Source organism: Octopus bimaculoides, chromosome 1 (assembly GCF_001194135.2).
Source record: "Octopus bimaculoides isolate UCB-OBI-ISO-001 chromosome 1, ASM119413v2, whole genome shotgun sequence".
NCBI classification, from domain to species: Eukaryota; Metazoa; Mollusca; class Cephalopoda; order Octopoda; family Octopodidae; genus Octopus; species Octopus bimaculoides.
Window position 1 is genome coordinate 160,706,810 of NC_068981.1, and position 15,067 is coordinate 160,721,876.

A 15,067-nucleotide genomic window follows, 5' to 3' on the forward strand; every position below is an offset into this window, starting at 1 on the left:
GGGACTGACGAACCAGATGGCTACACTAGACTCCAATCTGATCTGGCAGAGTTTCTACAGCTAGATGCCCTTCCTAACGCCAACCACTCTGAGAGTGTAGTGGGTGTTTTTTATGTGCCACCAGCACGAGGGCCAGCCCGGCAGTACTGGCAACGGCCACGCTCAAATGGTGTTTTTTTTTATGTGCCACATGCACAGGAGTCAGTCCAATGTTTTGTTCACATGCCACCGGCACAAGTGCCAGTAAGGCAAAGCTGAAAATGATCACGCTGCTCTGGCAGTGATCCCGCTCGGATGGTGCTGCTAGCGCTCCACTAGCATGGGTGCCAGTCACTTTTACAGAACCAGACTCCCCCAACACCCAATCTTAGCAACTACTTAGCATATCAGCAACATGCTATCTTAAAACATTTTCAATTAAAAATATACTGACCCCCAGAAATGACGTAGACCACGATGTGCTCTGATCTTTTTTAACCTCTCCAAATCTTCACGCAACTTGTTGTCAAGAGCATTTGCCATAATTTGGCTGTATTTTCCATCTTTGATGTCCTTCTGTCTGTTAAGGAACCAGTCTGGAATTTTGTACTGACGAGGGTTTGACATGACTGTTAAAACTCTATCAACCTGAAAAAAAAAAAAAAAAAAAAAAAAAAAACAGCATTATTAACACAACTCTGAAATAGAATAGTTGACATCAAAGTATAATTATGGAAAGGGCAGTATCCCCTCATGAACAGTTGTCAAATTCAATTTAGATGCAGGCAACTACACTGTAATGAAGTCAAATTACAAATTATCAAAAACTAAATCTTTGGTTCATGAATAACAGGATACAAAATGAAATTTACATTTTAAATTATGAATTATATATACAAGGTTCCTTGGTATAAGCTTTCTTTATCTCTCCTTTTTAGCTTGCCTAAGATTTGTACTGCTTTCACCCCACTCATCAATCATATAAATGTTTATTGTTGAAAACCTGGTCACATGGAGGCTCTGAATGTCATCAACATTTAACATCCATGTTCCGATGGATCTTTTCACCCACCAGCACTATTGAGGTTGGTTTATGTCAGTGGATAAGGGGAAGGAGACACAATGCATGTTCGTGTAGGGGAGCTACATAGCCACTCCAATTTTCTGGAAAAGGGTGAGAAGGGGAAAACATAAAATTCTTCATAGGAAAATCACAAAGAAAAAACTGGAATTCTTACCTCCTCTTCTGTCATTTCACCAGCACGTTTATTTAAATCAATATTGGCCTTTTTACAAACTACATTGGCAAATCGTCGTCCAATTCCCTAAACAAAACAAATATATATATATATATATATATATATATATATATATATATATATAGCATAACAAAATTTATTAGAATTGAACGAACATTAAGCATCAAATCCAAAAGCGTTTTAGAGAGATGAAAGCAGCAAAAATTAAGTGAAGTGGCTGCAAATTTCAAGCCTTACAAAACTCACCTTAATGGCAGTAATAGCAAACATCGACTTCCTACGACCGTCGATGTTCGTATTCATAATACGCAGAATATGCTGAAACTTCTCTGGGATTACGAGCGACTGAAAGTAAAAAGAAAACGTGTAAATTTAATAATAGAGACGGTTGGATAAGTAGTATCCAATTCTTTAGTTTGGTAAATTCGTAGCTTAAATCATTCCTTCTCATGTGGGATTTTAGAGACGCCGTTTTGGATTGCTTGTGTATGCGATTTATTACAAGCGTTCGCATGAATAGTTTAACCATGTAACGGAAGACTATATTAACAAATCATATCTTGATTAAAAACAATATGCAACACAAGACAAAATGTACGTGGGGAGCATTTTCATAACTGATAAATTGTAAAAAAAAAAGAAGATAGTAACCCATTTATATTGATCTATCAGAGGAGGGTGCTTCACACGACCTAAACAAAATTAATCGCGCTATTGGATTTTGTTCAATTGAAGATTACAGTCAATCAATAAAGGTGTTACAACGATTCCCTTTTTATTTCCCATACGAGGGAAATTCAGATGCTATTTTTAACAGATCGAGCGGTCCCCATAACCTCGAACTTCTTATTAATATGGCTTTCGTATACAAACAGAAACCATCATACAATTTTTTCTAAAGAATAAACAATACTTCAGATGTTTTAAAGAATGAAATATTTAACAAGGGCAGTACTGTTTGATCCAATTTAGTTATTCCACCCGACTATTCATGTATGAACGACGAAACGAAACTCTGCATGTTGCTAAAAAGGGACCACGACCTCCGAATTTTATGTGGTTTAAACGAAGTATTGTACATATTTAATTTTACAATTTATATTGGATAATATTAATATGGCAGGTAAAAGACCTGCTGGAAACTCAAACTACACTGGACTAATCAAAGGTTTTCTTTTAAAAAAGCACTAGAGAATGGTGCGTGGCAGTAGAATTACTTTCTCAGTTTTAATCTCTGACAGATTGATGTTGAATTTGTACAAGCTTTGTGGGTGGAAGCTTGAAATAACAGGATATTAGTAACTTGAAAACCAGAAATTTCTAAATCAAACAATAATTGCACCACGTGAAGAAATTGTGCTCCAAATACTTTACAAATTAATCTAATGCAATATTTCAGCTGTACGAAAACACCAGTTTTCTTTTAGTCAAAGAAATAAATTTTAGAGATTATAATTTCGATAAAAGGAAATATAAGCAATATACAATACAGTGAAGTAGATATATTTATCCAAAAATGGTACATTTTCGTTTGAAAATAAATTTATGGTAGACACATGATGGCTGGGACACAAATGTAAGGCGGTAATATTTTAAGTAATACTCAGTAATAAATAAACAATTGTTACCATAATATTGAATCTTGCACAAAATGGATATCAAATAGTAAATACGATGTTTTTCTTAAAGATGAATTCACTAAATTATTAAGATTATAAAGGATAAAAGCAGAGATATATCGTAACACCAACTTACCATGGTTGCAGTTTACCGGAAAAGGAAGTTTGATTGTTCACGTGACTTAAAGATGGATACCACAGCAGAAGACACGAATGGAGAAGAGGTGGGACAATAATTCTGTTTTGAAATATATGACTGCATTGCTTTATTGTGTTAAGTAGGATAAATTATATGTCCGTTATCGACATCTGTAAATTCTTGCAACTGAAATGTCTAAACACGTAGTCGTACGTAATGTGAATGTACATATAATGTTTTAATAATGATAATAATAAAAGAGTCTGTCAATTTGTTTGTCTTGCAATGTTAACTGGCGATAGCATTGGATGTAAATACTTATAAGTCATTTTAATTTTATTAATTGAAAATGATGCAATCAAAAAATCCCTAAATTGTTTATGTATTGTTATCGTTTCAGTTAAAGACATACACTTTCATTTAATTGAAAGCGTGTTATACAAATGCTATGTTCTGAACTATAGTTTAAGATATTAAAATCAAGCGTTCGGGTATCTCATCACTTTTTTTTTATAGAGTAGAGTTTGTTTTAAGGAAAAATTAGTTGCTTTTTCTCATTGGCCCAGAAAGCCCTGTTTTTAAAAGCAAGGGGTTGGCTCTTTGTTTACGCAACAAACAGTTCTGATTGTATTATTAACAACACTGGTACGTTAAAAAAAACGTCTTTCACTTCCGATCCAAGACAAAATCGTTACCGCAGCTCGCGTTATCCATTACAACCACTTTCCACATAGCTTTCATTATAAAATGTGAAAAAGAAATAATTGCATATAGAGCAGTGGTTCCTCACCTGGAAGTACCTGCAAACCCATGGGGGGGGGGGGTGAGGAGATGGCATTTCAGGATTGTATGACAAAGAGGGAGAGTATATACTTTATTAAAATTGCTTTTCAGAATAAAATTATTTGCTGAATCTTCAAAGTAACTTTATTTTATTGAACACTCACCGAAATTTATTATTATTATTTTTTTTATATGTTTATAGAGAAAAATACATTTAATTCTTTAGAGATTACGACTGAGAGCCATGTCCTTGTTCCATTCGCCAACGGCATACTTATGTGAATCTGGTTTTAGTTCTCGTTTCCTAATTAAACAAAACCTAGGAATTGTTTGATCGACAGCCAGACTTACGGGTCGTAAACAGGAAAAAAATTCCATGTTTTGATTAAAGTCACTAAATAAGTCATTGAATTTAATGTTAATTTAATATGGGATTGATGTAGTTAGCAAGATTCTTGACATGAACTCGTGCGTTGGAACAGATTTTGTTGTATCTTGCGAGGGTCATTATGTCCAGAATAAACACACGCACTGTTTCTATTTCACTTCTTGTATTATTATTATTATTGAGTGAAAGAACAGTGCATACCATCAAAGTGACATTGGGGTGAAATATACCAGTATACCCATATTGATAAGGATACACCAGGCACATGCATCACAACTATATGTGCGCGACATAGTGATCTCATATCAAAATAAACAGCGCATGACCTTACAGGTGGGGGCAATTAGAATTTTCTTCAGGTTGAGAAGCCCATCCTACTCAAAAGATCTCTGAATAAGGGTTGTTCAAGGATGTTGAACAAAACACCCATATTTCCAAAGGTGAATTATCCAAACCTCAAAAAATTCCTCTCAACACATGGCTATGATACTCTCCCACTACTTCTGCTTGTGATCAGAGATGCACATATCGTCAGCCACTAAGGGACTTGCTCAGCTGGTTAAGATCAAGCAACTGACAAGCAAATCTGTGGTATTGAGCACATATTATTATTATTATTATTATTATTATTATTATTATTTACTTTTAATCTGCATATTTGTTACAATCACTCACCAAGACACACCCAGCATCCTAGGGTGAGTGAAGGATAAGAAATGTTGCAGTATGACTGAAAGCTTGGGCAGGGCAGGTGGCAGGGGCAGTAGTGAAATATCTTTACAACACATACATTTAAATTGATAGGGTTTTTCTAAGGATAAGGGCAGTAATTGTCAGCACAATCTTTTAGATTTCTCTGAGACATGGTTCTCCTGGGATATTATCTAGACGTTTCTGACACCTCTTTCTTATACCAAGGGTTCCCACAATAACAGGAACAGTTCTTGCTTTAAGAGGCCACATCTTTTGTAGTTCAATTTCCATGTCCTCATATTTACTTAATTTGTCCAATTCCTATACAGATATATTTTTATCAGTGGGAACACTTACATCTATTAGTCTACAAGTATTTTCTTCTCTGTCCTTAATGACTATGTCTGGTTGATTAATTCTGATCAAGCAGACCTATGATCAAAGGCACTCTAGCTATGATCATCATGTTTTAGTTGTATCCTATTTTAACACCTTAAAAAAAAGTGGTTTTAAAATACTTTTATTATTGAATATGTTGTTAACAATTGTTCATTAACACTATTTCTTCTGTTTATCGTTCATTAGCCTAGTGTGTTTGTATGTACCATTCCTTAGCATCACCACTACCATATAGTATATCCTGCAACAAATACCAAGAATAGGCTGTTGTTCAATATTCTCATCTTATCTGCATGAATCCATGTGGAGAAATATGTCTGGCTCTAGTGAACACACTTTTGGTTGTCCTATTTCTCCTGTAAAGGAACTGAGCATCATTTGTATTTTGAGACATAAAAATAGAAAGTTTGCTGGAATGGATTGTAAACAAAATAGAATTTTATTTACAATCTTTCCAGCAAGCCTTCTAACAATGTTTATTTTAAAATTTGCTCTTAAGTTTTTCCCCAGAACTGTCACCATCTAGTAGCACCATGTATATTTTCTTGCTTATCTGTGATTTGATCTACATTTATGCATGCTGATACATAGTGGAGCTTGTAAACTACAAAGTTATAGCTACAATCCTAAGTAGGTTAATGATTTCGATGAATAAAAGAAAAATTTGAAGATGAAGTAGAAATATATGTAGATCAGATTTGAGAGAACGTTAGATTTCGTAAGTTAGATGATGAATGTTTGGAATATATAGGCTGAATTTGTTGCGAAGCTGGAGAAGAAAAAAAAACCTGATGCTGAATTGATAATGATTTTCATAAAAATAACACTGATGCAATTGAGTACAAAATAAATCTACTGTCTTTAACGAAGCTTTTCTAAGATATATTTTTATTCCATAGGGTCTTGGAAATTTTGATGTGGTCCCCAATCTTGGAGTTTTAGACCTTACTTCAGAAGATTTCCTCCTGGATGAAGTTGATTGTAAGTCTCTCTCTCTATATTGTTGTGTATTTATTTTCAAAGATTAATATATTATATCTTTGGATTTTGAAATTTTTGAAATTTTTAATTGATTATTTTCAAAACATGCATGCTGATGATGAACATTGCATTCATTTTTCCCTAGAAATTAATAATAAAGAAGTAAGAAGTTTTTAAAGTTATATAATTTTAGCCAATTGAAAGCCTCCATTGCTGACATATTTTAAGTTGCAACTGTTATCTTGGAGATGAGCACAAACAAAGATGAAACCCTTATGTGGTTTCTCAACCTGCAAAAAAAAAATGTTGCAGCCAAATCTTCCTTAAACTACAAAATAACATCTGAAAAAACAAAATAAGCTGGAATTGGTTTGAATGCTATTGATCACAGATATACTTCATCAAAAATTGTATTTTTTTAGCCATTCATAATTAGAGTACCAATCCATCATAATATCGACCTAAATTCATACTGACTCTAAATATGGTTTTTATATGTAATCATGAACACATTGTATGTATTAATGACAAACATATTCAGCATATTATATATATTATATATAAAATCATATGAATGATATTTAAAACTTATGCTACTCTTTTCTGTTTTACTTTTTGTATAATTTGTGTTTTCAATTTTAATGAATTTTTATTCAAATATTTTAATATTTGTTACTTTCTAGTTCATATACAACAAAATCTGGAAGATGATATTGTAAAAGAAGCTTTGAAAACTGTGAGTAAATTCTGAAATTAATTTAAGAACCCTTCCATATTTCTTATTGGTGTTTCTATGTTGGACATCCCTAATCAGCTTTGTTTGAATACAACTTTTGTACAGAGATAAGTCAGGGCCATGTAGGGAAGAAAAATTCTAATTAATAATACTTATGTGGTGAATTTTAATTTGATCATGACAAAGTATGGATTTTGGTCTTATTAGACTGCCACTGCAAAGTGTAACTTACTTCATCCTCATCAAGATTAAACATTAGAGAATCATTATATTATGGAGATGTATTTGCATGACAAGTGTTTTGATATGGGAATCGTGTGCTGAAAGTAAAATGATTGCAGTGTGGAAGACACATATTAACCATTCGGAAACATACAAAGACTGTTAACTTCACTTAAACCTTTATTGTGTGTGTGTGTAATAATAATAATAATAATCATCATCATCATTGTTTAACGTCCACTCTTCACACTGGCATGGGTTGGACAATTTGACATGGAGCTGACTAGCAGGGAACTGTCTGGACTCCAGCTGTCTGTTCTGGCATGGTGTCCATGGCTGGATGCCTTTCCTAATGCCAACCACGAGTATGCTGGGTGCTTTTCACATGCCACTGGCATTGGTACATTTATGCAGCACTGGCATGGGTACTTTTTATGTGGCACTGGCATTTGAAAGGACAAGCTTGAATTAGTGGAAGATGGCAATTTTACTTAGCTTGATGTGTCTTATCAAGTATAGCAAATTGCCTCTCCTGGTCCCTTGTCAATTCCTCGGTGATGCCCAGCGTCCAAAGATCCTTTCTTACCACTTCGTTCCACATCTTCCTGGGTCTACCCCTTCCACAGGTACCCTCCGCAATTAGAGTTCAGCACTTCTTTATGTAGCTGCACTCATCCATATGCATCACATGACTAAACCAGCATAGTCTTCCCTCTTGGTGTAATATGGTGTCAAAAATTATTGTCACTCCAAACTGCGAACTGGTCACTGTGACAGTGTAACATTATCAGTGACCAGGTTGCTGTTTAGAGTGAAGACAGTTTTGAAACCATATTACAAACAGTAAATGTTTAAGTGATGTTAACAGTTTTTATGTGTTTCTGAACGACCAGTATGTGTCTTCTATGCTGAATCAATATATTCATTTCAAATTTTGGCACAAGGCCAACAATTTCAGGGGAGGGGATATTACATTGACCCTAGTGCTCAACTGGTACTTATTTTATTGACCCCCGAAAGGATGAAAGGTAAAGTCAACCTTGGGCAGAATTTAAACTCGGAATGTAGAGACAGATGAAATACCACTACACATTTTGCCTGGCACAGTAATGATTCTACCTTTCACTGCCTTGCTGATGTACTGTAATGTACATGAGTAAGCATCAAAAACAATAATGTTTGAGAGAAATTATGATAATATGCATAAAAATAACAGTCAGGTTAGTTCTATCATTTAAAATTTTGATTTCAAATTTTGGCACAAGGCCAGCAATTTTGGGGAGGGGGTAAGTTGATTACATTGATTTCAGTACTCTGCTGGTATTTATTTTATTGACCCTGAAAGGATGAAAGGCAAAGTTGACCTTGTCAGAATTTGCTATCATTTTTAACATAGTGAGGAAAAGAATTTTAATTAAAATTACTTACAAGATGAGAAGAAAGTGTTAAATCAACGATGAAGGTATCTGACTGAATGCTGAGGAACACTCTGAAAGTTCTACATGCTGAGGATACATATATTAATCAGTATGTTAATTTTAGTCAAATTTTAGTAATACTCTTCTTGTTACCTGTAGCTACCTCATTGATTGTCTACTATTTTAGATTCTCATTTTAAACACAGGAGAGAGTATATTGTAGAAGGTTTGATTGCTTAAATTTCTATTGATTTTGAAGTAGTCTGCATAAACATCAAGCAATGTATTTTGTATATAGTTGAGATAAATGTCATCTAGTGGAGAATGGTGATTGAATGGTGTTCATTGCCTCTTGTACTTGATGGTTGCTATAATGGTAATGAAAACAATGAGGAAAGTACCACAAACATTGAAAACTATAGATGATGTTTCATTAAACTACTGTATATAATACAATACTGTACACAATATCTCATACACATTGCTGATCAATGTGAGAAGGATGTAAGTGGCTGAATGACATATTAATTTGTTTTAATGTTTTAGTCAAGTTGGAAGCCAGTGACCTTATGACCCTTTACAGACCTTCCTCCCTCCCACCATACAGGTGGAAGAGAGGAGGGTCTCCTCAGATTGGAGACATGCTTATAACAGAGTGGACTTTTTTAAAGGTACTCAAGATGCCAGGTGGTGGTGTTGAACCAGATGACAGCTTAGGTCTATCCCTTAAGCAGGTCACAGTGAGATTTGAACTCAGAAGACAAAGATGAGAGAGATATCACAACATTCCCTACTATGTATATATATATATAGCTGTCAACACACTGCCTAGTAGGTATCCCATGTATTAGCACTGATTTTGATTATTTAACTTACAGAGGGAAGAGCAGTTTTCATGACCTTTTTCAGTGCTTTCAAGACTGAAGGAATTTATTATCCTTGTGGATTAATGCTTGCAACAGAGTGGTCTTCATTAGAGGTGCCCAAGGGCTAGGTGATGGTAGATGATGGATCCAGTCTACCAACCAAGAAAAATGAACATTTCATTTATTGAGCTTCAACCAAATGTTAATAGCAAGGCCTTCTTTGATATGAGTCTATGATGGAGGACACCTGCCCATAGTTCTATGCAGAGATTGAACCCAAAACCACATAACTCTGAAGTGAATTTCTTAACCACACAGCCATATCTGTCCTTATGGATGTCTGCATCCCCCCCCCCCCAAAAAAAAACCCAGGCATCTTAGTACCAGTAGATTTACTCCTTTGTTTCAGTTATTAATTGTGCATAAAAACAGTATTTTATTTTTATCTTATAGGGTGTTGATCTCAGACAATATTCCAAGCAAATAGAGAAAGAATTATTAGAGGTTGAAAATGCTTCTATACAGGGATGTATCCTTTTCATGATATTGTATGTTTTATTTACATGATTTTCATTCTAAACTGTTTTGTCAATGTTTAGACATAATAATGATGTTTGCTTGATATAATGATTTGGATATGTTGGCTGTATATTTTTTCTTACATTTTTACTTCCATTTAGATTAGGCAGCTTGGAAAAAAAATTAAACATTTGCTTTAATGGATAAAATAAATTTTTTGGCTCTACATCTAGGTGTCTATTGTATTACCAGACATTTCAGAATGGCACCTGTTGTTAAACCAAAGCAAGAAGTTATACATGCTCTGGTTAAGTGCACAATACAATGATTGTAGTAAAATTTGATTTCAAGAGCATAGGATTTGTATCTTATCAAAATGTAAACGGTTCCTCTGTCATGAATTGAACTGAAGCTGCTTAAATGAAACCTAAAATCCCAACTCTTTGAGAAGCTGATACATTTATGGTTAGATTTCTTTCTGTTGCCAGCCATGAAATGAAAGAAAGAAGAGGATATTTTGGTAATTTGGACACAACTTAGTCACTCTATTCACTTAACTAACGATAACTATCTTGAAAAGAGAAAGGAGTGTCTATGTATAGTTAGGTTGACATTGAGATGAAAATCGACATTTATATTTGCTTGTGCATTTCAGCAATCTGCCAGTTTCAAAATGCATAAAGCATAAAGTTTTATACCATTTGAAATATGTAAAATATACTTATCAGACACCGTTTTATGGTGTAAGTTCTTTAATATTTATTATTTTTTTAAATAAAAATAGATATCAAATGAATTTTATTCTTCATTTAATATTATTGAAGGTATTTATTATTTTCTGAGAACTTTAGAGTCTTGAGTCTACCAAATGGCAAGTTGTGGTATTTATAATCCTCTAAGCAAATTAGTGAAGTTTGATAGATTAAAATAGTTCTAATGATAATTCAAAACCATGTTGCAGAATCAATTTTTTTGTGACGTTTGCCCTTAACTGCATTTAAAGATATTAAAGAGAGCCAAAATATTGCCAGTCTTCACAAACAGATAGCAGCATGTGATACCATCCTAGAGGTAATTTCTATAATTTCCACACATATATTATTGATGTTTATTTCTTCACTTTTTTTATTTCTTGTACTTTTGCCCACACTGTGTAGTTTTGTGGGGTAATGATAAATTTAGCCATGGGTGAATGGTACTCCTTTATTCCAATTGATATAGTATTCTTCAGTATTCGACAACACATGACATCACACTATAAATGCAACTAGTAGATGTTACTTATAGAGCCTGCATTGAGCAAATACATCGTCAGACAATCAAAACAGAAATAAAATCTGATTGTCTGATGATATGTTTACTCTATGCTGGCCCTACAAGTTTCATCAAGTAATTGCTTATCTATAGTGTGCCATCTTGTGTTGTTGAATACTAAAACATATAAAAATTGGCATAAAGGAGTGTCACATTCTATCCATGCTCTTTTCTCTTGCATACAACAGGGTGTACAAATGTGCTTTTCACACAGCTATAAGAGTTTGAACTCTTATTTCTAGTAATAATTCTGCTTCTAGCACCCACAGTCACAATCAGTGATGACTAAATTTTTCCTATATGGCTTTGTATAGTGGCTAGCTGCTGACATTAATTTTTAGTATACACATTGACATCTTGCCAAATCAGCCATAAATTTATATGGTAAATATATATATTGACAGAGGAATTTAGCTGTTCCATCAAAGCAATGGAGTCCTAATTACTGGATGAAAATATAGTCCTGTGATGTATCTTTGCTCATGGGGCAGTTATCTATCCTGTAAATGTATATAAATGTGCTTTTCGTGCAGCTATAAGAGTTTTAACTCTTATTTCTAGCAATAACTGTACTTTTAGCACCCACAGTTACAATTAGTGTTGACTGAATTTTTCCTATATGGCTTTGTATTGTGGCTAGCTACTTACATTAATTTATATATATATATATAGGCTTGGTGATCAAGAGAGAAACAGAAAAGTTTCGGTGGTAGATGGGTTGTTTGGTGTCTGTTTTCCATATCTGAAAGACTGTTTGATTATTTATATTTACAACACAGAAAAGAGAGAAGACAAAACAGAGAAAAATAATTTCACTGGTTTATGAATCTTTAACTATTTCAATTGCAGAGGATGGAACAAATGTTAAATGGTTTCCAGGCTGATTTAAGTAGTATCAGTAATGAAATTCAAACATTACAAGAACAGTCGATTGCCATGAACATCAAACTCAAGAATAGACAGGTTAGTACCAATATTAGATTTCGATTTCCTTTTATTCATTTATAGTTATCAGTAACAACCGCAGCAATCTGAATTCCTTGGGTGCTGATTGGTGAATCAAAGTTTTGGCAGTTTTGCCTTGTCACCAGTGCAGTTCTGTCCTTCTACCAAACACATGTTATGCTGAATGACTCAATGACCTATTTGTAAATAGATGTGATGTGTGGGTGCAGTCTGTTACAAGAAGCTGTGCAACACTGAAAACAAGTGTTTCGTTAATTTGAAGTATTGAGTAAACATTGTCCAATCAATGAAATGTGCAGTAGATTTGTGTGTTTCTTTCTAAGTGTGGGATGTCTCTCAGACATTTGCTGCTGTATAAGCTGGGGTAAGATTCTACATATCTTACCTGCTATGAGGAGACATATTACAGAAGTAGGAAACATACTAAATGATCAGCTAATACATTTCCTATTTTGACTTTAGTGAAACCTGAAGTTAGTAAATTTATTAAAGAATTATTCAAGTATAATGAGTGTTGGATGTTATAAAATAAAATATTTACACTTGGTTTACAGCCTCATTTTCCTTTATAAATCTGAGGCCTTGTATTATATGTATAATAATTTGATAATGCAATGTTGTAACGTGGTTTTAATCATATTCATATATTTAGCATCATGATCTTCATTTTACATATGCTTTTCTATAATGGTATGGGTTGGATGGGTCATTAGGGTTCAGGTAAGTTTTTATTTTTATCATTGTTTGTTAAGTTTCATACTTGGTATGGTTTCTACTGCTGGATGGCCTTCTTATTACCAACTACTTTACTGAGTGAACTGGATGCATTTTATTATGGCACCAACACTAGAAAGGTGTCTTACCCAAGCAAAAGTAAAGAATCTGTTCTCTCTACATTGTCTCCATTTATTCATTCCTTTCTTTCCCACACAACTTGGTGTGTAGAAAGGGGAATTTTTTTGCTAAATCACTGGTACTGTTGTGCATTACTATCTCTTATCACATAGGTAGCATGCTGTGAGAAAGGAGTTACAGAAGTGATAGGGTGGTAGAAGAGTAATAAATGAGAGACAGTGAGAGTATGATAGAGAGAATGATGGAGAGAGTAATGAAGGTCATAGTGAAACGAGAGAGAGAGAGAAAAGTATAAGATGAAGAGGAAGTGATAGGAACCTTTCTGAAGTTCTGTATGTAAATTCTTCATGCTACCTCAAACAATAATCCATTAAACATAACATTAATGTTTCAGGCTGTGCGGGGAGAACTGAGTCAGTTTGTTGACGAAATGGTAATTCCTGAGAGTATGGTGTCGTAAGTAACTTACATACAATACATACATTTTACTCAAAGGTCAGTTTTTCAATCAAGAGTTCACGAACTAATCAATCTTGATCACTGTCATAGAATCTCTTGCAAGTAATCAATTCTTATAAGATGTAGGAAGGTGATTTCTGTACCTTTGCATCTAAGATTATTCAGTTTCACTATTCTTACAGTGTCTTTTTGTTTTTTTTAACCTTTCAACATAATTGAAATCTGAATGTTATTTTTCTGTGAACAGACATATCGTGGATACCCCAGTGACTGAGCGAGAATTTATGGAACAACTGAATGAATTGAATCATAAAATAAATTTTGTCAAGGAACAGTCGTTTAAAGAGGCTCGCTCTTGCCAGGATGTCCGTGATATTCTTGAAAAACTCAAGACTAAGGTATATTACTAAACTAATTAAAAGCATCTGACATAATTATTCATTTACATGTTGTGAATCATTGTTATCGTTTTAAAACTCGCAAGTTTCTATTTTATTAACTATAACATATCTTACATTGATACATTGAAGAAGGATATAGTTGATTGAATCAACCTTTGTAGCAGGTATTTATTTATTGGGTATCAGAACAAGAAAAAGCAAATTGTGTGATATTATTTGAACTCCAAATACTATAAGACAGTATTAAATATTATATTAGTGGCATTCCTCTGTGTCTGTCTCTGAATCACCTATTTTTAACTGTGACAAATAATAACTGTATTTATATTTCAACTATAACCATGTTGGGGGTGGGGTAATGTTTTGGAGGTACTCAATTTATCAGATTGTTTACCGGAGTTATGTCCCTTCCAAAGAATTATTCCTCCATCACTTCGAATTTAAATGCAACTAATGCAGCCTCTCTCTTTCTTTCTCTCTCTCTCTTTCTTTCTTTCTCTCTCTCTCTCTCTCTCTCTCTCTCTCTCACACACACACAGAGGCTTCGTACAATTTCTGTCAACCCAGCTCCATATATACACAACAGTAATCAACCTACCCGATTATGATATAAGACACTTGTCCAAGATGTCATGCGTTAGGATCGAACCGAGCACTATGTGATTACGAAGCAAATTTCGTAAGTCATCTAAAGTTCTTTTATATTTTTAGGCTTTAAGCAAAATACGGGAATACCTTCTTCAGAAGATTTACTCATTTAGGAAACCGATGACAAATTACCAAGTACCCCAAAACACTATGCTTAAATTCAGGTCGGTTGCTACCTTTTCTTTCTGTTGCATTTTTTTATTTATTTTTTATTTGTGGAAGTGTATTTTGTAACGAATATAGATTTGATATTGAGATAAATGTGGAGAATGGCAACGTCATTTGCAAAAAGTGTAGAATGTAAAAAAAAACATCAATAAAATAATGTTTGGAATTTTTTTACTCCAAGGTATACGTAGGTAACTTACAAGTATTTAATTAGAAAAAACATTTAAAAAAAAAAATCCAATTAATTTTCATATA

General features: G+C 33.8%; 2 protein-coding genes across 3 annotated transcripts in view; one reads left to right on the forward strand and one right to left on the reverse strand.

The window, feature by feature from the left end:
* LOC106884415 (40S ribosomal protein S18) overlaps positions 1 to 3,130 on the reverse strand; it is a 3,931-nt gene extending 801 nt beyond the window's left edge. Inside the window, exons 1-4 of one of the 2 annotated variants that reach the window (XM_014935778.2) lie at positions 2,994 to 3,130; positions 1,485 to 1,583; positions 1,218 to 1,304; positions 434 to 627 (exon numbers count right to left, since the gene is read on the reverse strand). In XM_014935778.2, coding sequence (XP_014791264.1) covers positions 434 to 627; positions 1,218 to 1,304; positions 1,485 to 1,583; positions 2,994 to 2,996 — 383 coding nt within the window. In that variant the 5' untranslated portion in view covers positions 2,997 to 3,130. Of the gene's footprint in view, positions 1 to 433; positions 628 to 1,217; positions 1,305 to 1,484; positions 1,584 to 2,866; positions 2,886 to 2,993 lie in introns of those variants that run through there. The other variant, XM_014935779.2, reaches the window with a different exon arrangement.
* LOC106884414 (vacuolar protein sorting-associated protein 52 homolog) overlaps positions 2,919 to 15,067 on the forward strand; it is a 31,885-nt gene continuing 19,736 nt past the window's right edge. The window contains exons 1-9 of the mRNA XM_014935777.2: positions 2,919 to 3,081; positions 6,159 to 6,240; positions 6,924 to 6,976; positions 9,936 to 10,011; positions 11,005 to 11,072; positions 12,165 to 12,278; positions 13,531 to 13,592; positions 13,843 to 13,993; positions 14,708 to 14,808. Of these exons, the coding sequence (XP_014791263.2) occupies positions 2,995 to 3,081; positions 6,159 to 6,240; positions 6,924 to 6,976; positions 9,936 to 10,011; positions 11,005 to 11,072; positions 12,165 to 12,278; positions 13,531 to 13,592; positions 13,843 to 13,993; positions 14,708 to 14,808 (794 nt within the window). The 5' untranslated portion in view covers positions 2,919 to 2,994. The remainder of the gene's footprint in view (positions 3,082 to 6,158; positions 6,241 to 6,923; positions 6,977 to 9,935; positions 10,012 to 11,004; positions 11,073 to 12,164; positions 12,279 to 13,530; positions 13,593 to 13,842; positions 13,994 to 14,707; positions 14,809 to 15,067) is intronic.